Source organism: Jaculus jaculus, chromosome 8 (assembly GCF_020740685.1).
Source record: "Jaculus jaculus isolate mJacJac1 chromosome 8, mJacJac1.mat.Y.cur, whole genome shotgun sequence".
In the NCBI taxonomy this organism is placed as follows: domain Eukaryota; kingdom Metazoa; phylum Chordata; class Mammalia; order Rodentia; family Dipodidae; genus Jaculus; species Jaculus jaculus.
Window position 1 is genome coordinate 102,507,703 of NC_059109.1, and position 12,857 is coordinate 102,520,559.

A 12,857-nucleotide genomic window follows, 5' to 3' on the forward strand; every position below is an offset into this window, starting at 1 on the left:
GCATCTGGCTAATGTGGGTCCTGGGAATTGAACCAGGGTCCTTTGACTTTGCAGGAAAACACCTTAATCACTAAACCATTCCTCTAGCCCCAATGTATGGTTTTGTTTGTATGACTCTAGTGAAACAGTAGCAAAAACATCACCTGGGCATAGAGACTATCACATGTGGGTTTTTCAGGAATTATGGGGGTATATGCAGAGAAGTGTATTTGTAAAATACTGGTACATTTTTGGGAGCATGTTACTCTACCCCAAGCCAAAGCAGCTGGGCATCTCAAGCTGGCTATGCTCAAGGCATGTGCAAAACACAACATGCACATGTGGGCCCAGGGAGGGGGCTACACTCAGGCTGGGAGTGAGGGGGTAGGAGATGGGAGTGGAGGACAGAAGTTTGCAGGCACTGACACTGATCCTCCTACAGACCAGCCGTCCCCCACCAGGTCCCTGTGGCCTCTATCAAAAGCTTTCAAAGTACAGAGACACAGACTGTGTCTGAAACACAAGCTGTACCTGTTTCATTAGTTTCCTAGAATTTCTCAGTAGTATGGTAAACTGAAAAAGAAGCCCTTCAAGGCTAGCATGATGGCATTTGGATTGTATTCACTCACAGATTACCAAAAAAAGCTTTCTGCTTTGATTAAAAAATGTCCTTGGGCATGCTGTGAATGACTGGAGCAGGGAAGCCTGCAGGGAGCTCTCTGGTCCTGAAGGCAGACGGCACAGAAGGACCACCAGTTGGACTTGCTGCTTTGTCCTCCTTTGGCTTTGCACAATCTCTTATTATAATGAGGCATGAATTATCCCTTTCAGAGATGTGAATAACAGAAAGTCTCACTTCCAAAATACTGCTTATAATCTCAGAGTCTACTACATTTTCTGCTGATGCTGTTCCTTTCAAAATGGAACCGATAATTAGTAAACCGAAATTTGATTAATGTTGGATTAGAAGGTTCTGATGTCTCCCTGCAATGTGTTGTTCAGTCTGTGGGCTCTGGAAGAGACTGTCTTTGGAAAAGAGCTCCTGCCCCTTTTCAGGATGGGAAGAAAACTCTAAAACTCTGACTTTAGATGAGAATCCTGTCTGCATCTAAGAGCTTCATAAAGTACAATTCAGGGTTTGCTTTCTTTTCTTTCTCATTGCGTTTGTTTTGTCACTCTGAAGTTGGAGACAATGAATTGATGAACAGAACAAAATAAAGTAGAAACTCAAGATTTCTTCAGAGCTGTTAAGGGTAAGCCCTTCTGAGTTATTGGTGGGGGGGGGGGGGCAACTTGGCACCAACAAAGGCTCCACTGGCCCTCATTCTCATGAGGCTCCTGCACACAATTTTGAGAACACAAACTTCTCTGAAAACAAAGGGCCTATCTGGCATAGATTTCAAAATCTGTGAAAACAATCACTTAGATAATATTCGACAGGCAATTTTAATTTATGCTACTTTGTGCTTCTGAAAATTAGGCTGAGTTTTCATTGTGGTTTCACTGGAATTATCTAACACCTAGTAATTATCAGACATTCCCATGATTGGTGGCCAGATGATTCCATGTTTGTCCCTTTGCCTCTGTTAAAATTCATAATTTTGTTTGCCTACTGCTGAAAAGTGTGGGAGAATTCGATATAATGGCTCTCTTTAAATCTGTGTTGCTCCCGAGGTATCATTTTAAAAGCTAAAGCAATATTGTCATTTATGGAATCACCTTTGGCTCTTTGAATATTCAGACATTAATAAATGCGGAATGACTAGAAATCCTGGCAGCACTACGAAAAAGGTAAAGTAGGGTCAGCAACTGTCCCCTTGCATGCTTTGGACATGATGATCATTTCCACTTTTCTAACAGCTTTCTAATAGCAAAATGTATTTGGGAACAAGAGTGGAATTTGTGTCATCATGACCAAATGATTACGGTGCAAACCCGAGATTCTTCTGGGTCTCAGCAGGTTTCTGGTCCCTATGGAAACGAAACCTCAGATATTGTCCTCCACTCAGCTGGAGGACAAGCACTGGGAGGCTTTTGTGCTCGAAGAGATTTCTTCTACAACCTTCCCGCAACAGACCCTAGTGCTTCCTCCCCACTCCTTTCTAATTGAGATGCAAATTAATCTCTCTGGCTGATTACACTTCCCTTCAAGCGGCTGACAAATGCAGCTGTAACCAGAGTTTGCAGACTTTCCAACAAGTGACTTCAGCTGTCAGTATTTGCATGCGTGGCCTAGGCCAGCCACTGGCAGCAGGTCTCAAAGCCAAGGATAGTTTCCTTGGGGCGTTGCTGGCGGTTTTATTTATGTGTAAAAAATCTACATACAATTAACAGTTTAAAAAACAACACAGCAACTTAGCCTGCGTCCCTAGTATAACATGGGTTTTGGGGTTCTTTGTTAATACACTCATACACCAATATGCCAAAGCACCAACAAATTTAGGATACCCCAGATACTTGTCTTACGAATTTAAAGAATTAAATCCATAGACCAGAGGGTATGGTTTAAACTTTATTAGAACAAGAAGAAAATAGAGAGCACTCCTGACGTGTGGAAGGCAGGAGGGGGTAGAGAATCCACTTGTGAGTGGGGATTGCACTTTCACCCCCATCTTAGCCCACCCCAGTTGAGAAGAGAGGGAGGTTACCCAGCAGGGACCTGGAAATTCAGGAGAGATGAAAAGTCAACAAGAGGCCTAGACTACCTGGTAAAATCTTATTGTGGTGGACTTACCCTCAGACTAAGGTAAATCTGAGAGAGAGCTGACTGGGCTGGGCTAGGGGCTGGCTCAGGAGTAGGGGCGAGAGAGCTGATTGGATTGGCTGTGGATCAGAAGCTGAACTCTGGTCCTGCTGAAGCTGGCAGGGAAGCATTCCCTCTTTGGGCCCTCTCTCCTGACTGGCTACCCAATCCTCTTCACTAGGATTTAGAACAACAACATTCAAGACTTTCCAGATACCTCTTTGAGCCTGGCCTACAGCTGGTCATGTCTTCTTGAAGACACCAGGGCTTTGGCATTTCTCTCCCACTTCCTTCTTGTAATTTTCTGACTTTTATAAGGTTTCAATTCAACCTTTCTCTCCAAATCTACCTAAATACAAACATGACTCCAAGGAACAGTCTTCATGTTGTTTTCATAGCTCTCAAATCAAACCAAATACAAACACCATTCTGTTATGATTCTCACAGTGACTTTTGAGGGCATTGATAGAAGAAGTAAGTTCATTCTTTCCTTCATTCATTCTTCATTTCTTGTGCTAGTGATTGATCCCAGGACCCTATACAAGACAGGCAAGATTGCTACCACTGTAGCTGTAGAATTGCTACTTTGAACACAACAAAATCATTCATTAATGTGCCCTATCAAAAATGGAGCCAGGCATGGTGGCACATGCCATTAATCCCAGCACTCAGGAGGATTACTGTGAGTTGACTATATAGTGAACTCCAGGTCAGCCTGGACTAGTGCAAGATCCTACTTCAAAATAACAACAACAAAAAAGTTGAAACCTAGACAATTTCCCATAATATCAAACTTCTCAGGAAAAATTCTAACCTTTGAAAAGCTCCATTATGTTATATATTTTTAAACTTTTTATTGATAACCTCTATACATTTATACAATGCACCCTGATCCCAGTGCCTTCCCAACCTTTACCTTATTGAACTCCTTCAACTAGAACCTCTTCTATTTTGATGTCATGGTTTTTTCCCTACTTCCTATTATGCAGGTCTTGTGTATGTAACATCAGCTACTGTAAGGTCATGGATGCAATGGCCATCTTGTGTCTAGAAGATACATACTGGGTATTTTTATGGGCACAGCTCTGTGGATAACCTTTAATACAGAGTACCATGCCAAGTGCTAGGTTCTGTTCTTTGCGTGGGATATAATTATAAACTAAGGTTTTGACATTATAATTTGATTACAATTTAACTGTCTTCCAAACAATCTATACAGAAGCTAGCTAGACTGCTGCTTTGCCTGGGGCAGTGTCTAGAAGAGTCCAGCCTTACTCTCTTGCCATTGTTTCTCAACTTCTCAGCTCCATCCTTAACAGGTCATCCTGTCTCACTACCTGTTCAGGGGGCATGGGTGCTGCTTCTCACTCTGCTGACCTCACCATAGCATCTCCATGTGGGTCACTTCGCTACAGCCCACTCCACATGCTTCTCTTGGTTCTCTCCTATAGTATGGACCCACATCATCTTACCCACATGCTCTTCCTTTACAGGTTTCATTTCAATTCTAATTTTTGCTGAGAAGGAGCTTTAACAGTGATAAGTGTCTTCACATTAAAAGTAGCACAATGATTATTTTTCTCTCCTTGAAAATTCTCCATTTGCTATCAAGTGCTTCCTATATGCCTTCATTTGGTGGGTAATTCTGACCCCAAGGGGCCAATCTTTCACACAGATGAGAACTTTTGCTAGAAGTCACAGAAGGAAGAAAAGTCTCCTAGCTTTTATTCACTGTAAGGTGAAAAGTAAATATTTCCTAACTCCACCCTTCTTACAACCTAGGTCTGGAACTCCATTATTTATAGAAGCCAGGATGGTAATATGATAACTTCCACAGGTTAACACTTTCTGGACTACCAGTAAGGACTGTATGCTGATTCATTCAGCATCAAGTTAAGTCTTCAACTCTCTCACCAACACTCAAGAGGAAGATAGATAGTGGGATGCCATGAGGTGGAGATGGTGATGGTGACCAGGAGGACACAAACCTTGTGAAGCCACATGCTGCCCGGAGAAGGGAAGACTCAATGGGGTCAGATAATTTCATTCTTTAGGAGAAATCAGACAAAAATCTAGATGTTTAAAATGCAAAATCCTCCAGTTAGGTTTTCACTGTGGCTAACAATCTCCAGTTTTGTGTTTTGGTAACATGGCAAGGCCAACTACAATTCAAACAAAGCCCATCTGTGGGCTGGATTCAGTCTGCAGGCAGCTGGCTTACTAGTTCTGGGCTCTCAATGTTTGTCTTGACATTGAGCTAAATCTGCTTCCTGGTTGCCTCTGCGCACTACTCTCATCTCTGCAGACTGGTCTCCTATTTACAAACCTCCCAGGCGCCGGAAATGATGCCTTCTTGGTTTAATAGCTTCCAGATGCCTAAGGCATAATGATCACAATTTCTCTGGACTGGTTCCAGGTTGCTTGAGGTCCTTCTTCCAATGTGGCCTCCAGAGCAGCATGCCACCTTTCAGAAGATCCTATGGTCATGGGAGCACAGAGACAGTGCCCTAAGTCCCATGAGTGGGCCTCATGTTCCTTAGGCTGTGTCACAGAAAATGTGATGCCACCAACTGTTACATGCATCACTTTTTTTTATCACTTGTATTTACAATCAATCCAAATCCTTGATGGTGTTTACAGTGATGGCCATCAAGCCACATCACCCTCCTGTGCTACAACAGCTGGTTATCCAAACCCAAGGACATAACTTTCTGTTCACCCTTTCCAGTCTCATCTTGTTGGTTTGGGCCAGAAGACCCACCTGTTGAGACAACACTGAATTCTGATTTTGCCTGGGGTGAAATTAGCTAGTATTCTCTCATCTTTCTCTCTAATGATAGTTCTAGACCTGTATCAAATGGGTAGGCTGTTGCAGAGAGACCACAGACCCAGCCCGGTGGTGGCATGAGTTAATGAACTGCATTTCTGGTCACAATGATGTTATGAAGTTCTCTGAGGCTCACAGTTCTCCTTGTATCTGCCAGGTAATCATAACACTTTGTCTTATATTTTGTCAAAATTAAGATTTGTATTTTTAAGTTTCTTCTAAGTTCCAAAAATAGTAAGCTTATCAAACACAGTGTTTGCTAAGCCCCACTTTTCATGAACTCTTCTCTAATGGCGCCTGACCTACTTAAGCCATTCAATTTAACAAAGCTAGGAGAGATGATACAACATCCAAAAGGTAGAAACTACTGCCCATTTCAAGTTTTGGGTTTATCTTTAATTCTATGTGATTTCTAGTCTGTGGCCATACTGCCCTGAATGTACCTGATCTTGTCTGGTGATTTCTAGGTATGTGTGTTTCTTATAGTTCTGAGATTCCTGCTGTGCATTTGTTCTACAACCAGATAAGGGTGGCTCTTTACTTGTAGGGTCCAGCATCCCTTTCCCCTTATTGCATTCTGTGGGACTTATATTTTAATTCCTCTACCAAGACAACTTTATGACCCTTCCCATTTGCAGAGGATGTTACAGTTCTACAAGATAGAAAATCACAGGGTGTTCTTATAGTCCACAGAGTGTCATCTGTGACTATACACTGTATCATTCTACCTCCTGCCACTGTACTGACCATGGCTGTAATCCCCCCATAGGCTTGCATGTGCTTTCATCAGCTCTGTCTTCTGTATGATACCTGCACCTGTGCCCACATGTGTACACTCTACACTGCGGCTACCATATGGAAATATCTGTCACTCTCACATGTAATGTTCGTTCATAGCTTGGTCGACAGCAGCGTGTCCTTTTCCTTGGAATAGCTTATTCATATTTATGTTCCTTGTGGCTAGAATTGTGTTTGACAGAGGCATTACAATGCTGACAAATGCTTAACTGGTTCTGCATGGCAAAAATACAACACATGGTATGGTTTGACTTCCTTTTTGATGTGTATGGAGATGAGAAGAAATTAAAAGTCTGTTTGAAAAGAACCAAAGGTCCCACTGGAAAAAGGTACCACTCCCTTGTGGGAAAGGAACAACTCTGAAGAAGTGTAAATTGGGAGCAAAATGTGTGAACAATATTACAAAGTCATGAATCTGAGAGAGAAGCTCTAGTATTGCCAGATGTATATGTTTCTATCCAGGGAAAGTGAAAGTCTGTAGTGGAGAAGGTCACAGGCCCTAGGGGAAGGCAGTACTGTTGTTTGTCTAAATGGATATTGTGCCCATCAACTGCCCTCTAAATATTTATGCTTATGCCTATAGATTAGAGGTCCTCTCACTTTCTGCCAGAGAAGCTTCTTTTTGCAAATGGTGGTGACTGTTGGGGAAAGAAGAAAGTAAAAGTAAATCTCACTTATGACTGTAGGTGTACAAATTCGGCAAACCAGTTCTTTCCATCAAATGCTGATAGTTCCACAGAGTAGAGATGGTAAATGCCATTGAGACTATTGTTCTATTGAAGTGGGTGTTTATTTTAAAAAGCCACCATCTGTTTGATTCAGGGTGAACTCCTCCAAAAGGGCACATTGCATATTGTGAGGCAACCTTTTCCCCAAAACAAGTTATCTGACAAGGAGAATGAAAGCACTGACTCATGGGTTTTGGAATCTTCTATAAACTGACCATAGTTTCATTTTAGAATCTTTAGTTGGCTGGGGAAGTATAATCATAACGTGTGGCAAGCTTCCCATTTACCACGGTCTATGCATAGGAACAGATTCTGATTGCCTGTAGGGACAGAAAAGGCAGATGGAAGGTGATTTGGCCCTTACCACTCAACTGTGCTGTGGTCAGGACGGGATGAAGACACACCAAACAGACTTGATTCAGCCCACTGAGGAGGTAACAGGAGAACCCCCAGGGCACAAAGGTACTGGGCTGAAATGTCACCAAGGGTGCTTGCCACATACAACCCTACTATGTTCACTTTTCCCCCTCATGCAAAACAGTAGTATTTTTTCAGTATTCTATGTGCCCCTACCACACAATTCCAACTGTTTGATCAGTTAGCCACGATAACACCACAAAAGAACTCCTTTGATATAGACTTTCAGCTGAATTTACTAAAGAAAAAAACAAACAAAAGCCAAATATACTTGGGTAATGCTCCTAATCCCCAGATTAATTAGAGAAGACATATTTTCTTCAATGCTACTGTGTGACACTGCCAGTAACTGCTTTGGTGAAGTCACATACAAAACCTCAACTCAAATGGCCTTCTTCTAAGGCAGTGAAGTGTCAATCAGCTGGGAGGAAATAAAGAAGAGGAACAACTACTCCAAAGCAATCCACTGGCTCTCTTCTTCATTTGCCATCAGGTTCAATGTCTGGGATGCACAGTCCATACAAAAAAACCAAGTGTTCCTCTCCAAAATTCTCACAAGTGGTCTGAACTAAACAATATGACTTCTGTTCACAGAATAGCCATCTTGACACCTAAAAAGTGAGTTGCACTGAGAAAAAAATGAGACATTTGGCAATATTCTACTTTCACACTTGTGCTATAAGTATTAGAAACAAAAACGGGAAGCCAGAGCTGCTCATATAAAATGGTCTGGCTAACAAAGCAATTTTCCTTTCTCTATTGGCACTTTACTCTGTACCATGGATCTCAACGAAGCAGGAAACAGTGATTCATTCTTAAGATATTTGTACTCTAAATGAACACTAGGGCACAGGACATAAGCTGCTTCCTTCCTTAATGTGTCTTGGTTCATACATCAACACAGCTTTTTACCAGGGATATACTCTGGGCTTTTAGGGGAAAAGAAAGCAATGGCAGGCAGTTGGGGACTTATACTGGAGATTTCAGGATGAACTTCATATGGACTGTGCAGCTGCACATGGGAAATGTGTTTCTTTAAAGACTGAGTTTTCATGGAATTTAGAAGTCACACTCTCACCTAATCAGAACTTGCTTTGAATACAGAAAGGAAGCAATAGTGACTGACTGGAGAGACATGAACAATCAAGAGACCCTATCAAATCTCTTACCAGCTGTGTTACACCCCTGCACTGGCAAACCATTTACTATACAAATGGTACCACCAAGGGAATGGGATTTCAGGGTAGCCCAGTGTATGTTCCTGCCAGTCCTTCCTTTCTTGGCAACAAAGTAATGGCAGAGAGAGTTGCTAGAATATAGAATTTTGCTGAATGTACATATAAAGAATGAAATAAATGTGGATAAGCTGGTTTTGTGTGGTGTTTCCACTCTTCTGGTAAGAGCTAAACATACCAACTATGAAATGAGAACTGCAATCCCAGTGATTCCATACATTATAAGTTGAAAGCATCATAGATTTTTAACAACACTGATATCAGCAACTTAAAATCTTAACAGTCTTTTACTTAGAATGACATTAAATGCAAGCAGAAATACCACAAGTCAGGAGACAACAGAAGAACGGATTTAAAGGCTCTTTTCCTGCTTTTAAAAAGGAGCACCACATGATCACCTCACACTGGGGAGGTCAGGTTATGTCATTGGCCCTGGATGCAGGTATGTCCAAGGTACTGTTGATCTCCTCAGCCCTAAAGAGGCTTGAACACTTGAAGGATACAATGTCCTCTGCAATCCCTACCCATCTGATACCCATTAGGAAACTGGCTGTTCAGGATGCTGCATTAAGTTGAGAACTTCTGAGGTGCAAGTGAAAAGGATGAGTCTGAGAAGCCTCCTTGCAGGATCACTTACACACCACCATTTCTGCCAAAGCTGGCTCTAGAGTCTCTCACAGGCACCCTGAGGAACTTAAGCATGTGCAGGATTCCTATAAAGCCATGCTCACAACCTCAGAGTGACAGTGCCATTAACTGTTTTGGTGAAGTCATATATAAAACACTCAGAGTCTTCTGATCAGAATATAACTCATGACTCTGAGGACAGCTTCTATCTCATTCTCCAATCTCTGCCCTGAGACTTTCTCCTTGAAGAGGACTCCTCTACCTTTACCTCAACTTTCAATTTCATGTCTTTGCCCAACAAGGGAGAACCACTGAGCTTCCTCCTTCTGTAGCAAGTCTTCTCTGCAGCACCCAGAGCAGGAGCCCTGTCTCCTGGCTCCCTGTGGTGTGGTTGTAGCCCCAGCTCCTCGCTCTGCATTTGGCAGGGTGTACAGGAACTGTTTGTTTGGTAAACGAATAAATGTAATTAGATACCCATAATTAGGATGTGTTAGGTTACTCAGTGTTTTTCAAAATTCAAATCTAAGACTTGTGTCAATGAAGCAACAAATTCCCAACATGAGTCATGACACAATTAAGCAGGTTTAGATTTTGGCTAAAGGATACATGATTTGTATATTCCAATAATCATTAAGGGATCATCTAGTTCTGAACACCCGGGACAGGCACATATATATATACTTTTTTAAACAACAAAAATACAAAAAATCTTTTTATGCCTGATTTTTTCCTCATTGTAGTACATTCCTCATTTCTTGCAGAGTATTAGTTCTTCTACAGATAGAAAAAATACTCACTAAATGATTATAAAGTTTTCCCACATGACTTCATCTATATAAAAAACCTGTATATAACAGATAGTTTACAGTTTAAAATAATTTATTTGAATAGCACCAACTAAATTTTCTCAAAGTCTAAGAAAAAGATTGAAAAAATTTAAGGTGATCAATTTAACAGATTTTGTTACTATTTCTTTTCTAATTTCTGTACTAAGCTGTCTTCTAAGATGTCAAGTTGTCTATTTCATGAGCTGTTTAAGAGTACCGAATTTACTAACCCATATTCGTATCAGAACTTCAACTGGCAACCACATTAGTCCTGATGTGATTCCCTGAAGTGACAGTAAGCACAATCCTTACAATAGCTCTCCCTAAATCTCATTATTCCAATGGCATAACAATCTGATTATCAGTTGATGAGAAAACAGTGTTCAAAAGAATAACAGAGCATGTATTTTATGAGAGGTTTGGTAGGTGGAGAAGGTGACATGACAGAAGTCACAGTGGCCTTATAGAACATAGCATTTTCTTGTTTTCAAGTGCTTTTTGTTGTGTTGATCCAAAATCCTTGTATGATGGGATGTTCAAAGTTGACATGCAAACTGACAGACCTTTTTCCAAATAGGTCTTTCTCATTTCTGCCTACAAGATCCTGTAAATAGTATGTGGAAAAAAAAACTCCACGTAGAAGGCTAAATCGACAGTGGGCACAAGACTAGGTCTGGAATGCTATAGACAGCTTTGTGGAAATTGCCACCTCCAAACGCTCCCCACCAGTCTGGACAAAGCATGTGAGAGCACACTGGAGAGAATAATGTGACCTGGTCCCAAGGGAGGGACCAGATGGAACCTAATAGCTCTCTTCTACTACTAATTTCTATGATAATTCTAAGTTGCCACATGGCATATATATATTTTTAAATCTAAAGGCAGAATATTCGTCAAAGAAATGACCAGGATTTTAATGAAAGGTATTTTTCATGAACTGTATCTGTTTACATGTGACATTTCTCATACACCCTCCACCTGCTAACAATGCATCACTTACAATTAGGCATATGTAGAGAGAGGTCAAATGCAATGCATTTTTAATCATTATTAATATCAATTAGAAACAGAGGTTCTAACTTTTATTAGGAAGTCAGATTGTTTTTTTGGCAGCAATTTTATGAAATTCCTTAATTTCTTTTTCTTATAATGAGACATCATACTTAGATTTAAGGATTACTGCATGCCAATTAATATTTGAGAGCAAAATTAGAAAAATGAAATGTCTTCTGTTTTCAGAGACAAGGTCAGGAATTAATAATAATTGGGGAAAATTACAAAAGAAATTCTGCCCATTCTTACTATTTCCCTATGCAGCTTCACAGAAGGACTCCTTGTTTCCCTCTCCTTCCAACAAGATACAATTTCTCTTTCCTCTGATTTCCAGAAGTCTTTTTGCACTTCTCAAGTGGTACTTGCCACATCATTGATTTATTAGAATCATTTCATTGGCTGCTGGCTTGTGGGTGGAGCACTAAATGAAACTATTAGCATTTGCTCAGCATTCCTTTTTTTACACTATGGACTGTGAAAGGTTGAAGGGAGAGACTGAACACTTAACCAGGCATGGACAGCTCATAACCATCACAGCGAGATCCAAACTTAATGTGAGCACATCATGAAAATAAGCTCGACATAGCACAAAATCATAACTTGTCACATAAATCAACAAATAGCATGACAATCACACAGAATTAGAATAAATAAAAACAGATTCGAATAAATTCCTTCTTTCCCTATTCAGCTTGGTGGTGGTGGTGGTGTTTGTTTGTTTTCAGGCAGGTTTTCACTCTAGTCCAGGCCAAACTGGAGCTTACTCTGTATGAAGCCCAGGCTGGCCTTATGGTAACCCTCCTATCTCAGCTTCCTGAGTACTGGGATTATAGGCATGAGCCACCACCCCCAGCTTTCAAGTTAGCTTTTTATGAGAGACAGAGAAATACAGAAAATGGGCAAACCAGAGAATCTAGCTACTGCAAACAAATTCCAGATGCATGTGCATCTGGCTTACATGGGTACTGGGGAATTAAACCTGGGTCCTTAGTCTTCTCAGGCAAGTGCCTTAATCACTGAGCCATTTCTCCAGCCTTCAACTTAGTTTTAAATACTTACCTCTCTGGAATAGTTGCTAAGAATCTCAATCCTGAGAGAACTAAAAAGTTATGTGTTTACAGTAAAAAGATACAAGCTCTGGTAAAGTGGGATGAGGCACTTCACAGCCCGGCTGGCGTTGATGCACGTGGCACATATAAGGCTTGGCAGCAGCTTCCCACTCACTATGGCTCCATCAAACAGAGGCCCAAAAAATGGAACCTGTTGATTCAAAGCGGAAAAACAATTTTCAAAAATCAGTAAGAGTTAAACTAGAGATGATTGATGTCTAAGACCTGGAGTGAACACGCAGGCTATCATCCAGGCAGATAGATCTCCACAGTACAAGTTGAGAGCTTTCAATTCAATGAAAGCAGATTGCTCCACCAGGTTCAATGAGAACTTTCCAAAAGAACTTTTAATGGCAAATTATCCACAATTTCCCCCTAGCATTACTGTTACTAAGTACCTGTGCTGTAAGGACAATTCACAGTGCACAGATTTGCTTCAGCATATACCTCTGGCTTTGTGGCCATTCAAACCAACTTGTATGTGGTCCTGCTTAGGGTCCTTGTTTGCTTAAAC

At 41.1% G+C, this 12,857-nt stretch overlaps 1 protein-coding gene across 4 annotated transcripts in view; it reads right to left on the reverse strand.

Moving 5' to 3' along the window:
* Ralgapa2 (Ral GTPase activating protein catalytic subunit alpha 2) overlaps positions 1–12,857 on the reverse strand; it is a 366,249-nt gene that overhangs the window by 87,611 nt on the left and 265,781 nt on the right. For all 4 annotated transcript variants that reach the window (XM_045156189.1, XM_045156188.1, XR_006638510.1 and 1 more), the window contains one exon: positions 12,367–12,494. In XM_045156189.1, the coding sequence (XP_045012124.1) occupies positions 12,367–12,494 (128 nt within the window). The remainder of the gene's footprint in view (positions 1–12,366; positions 12,495–12,857) is intronic.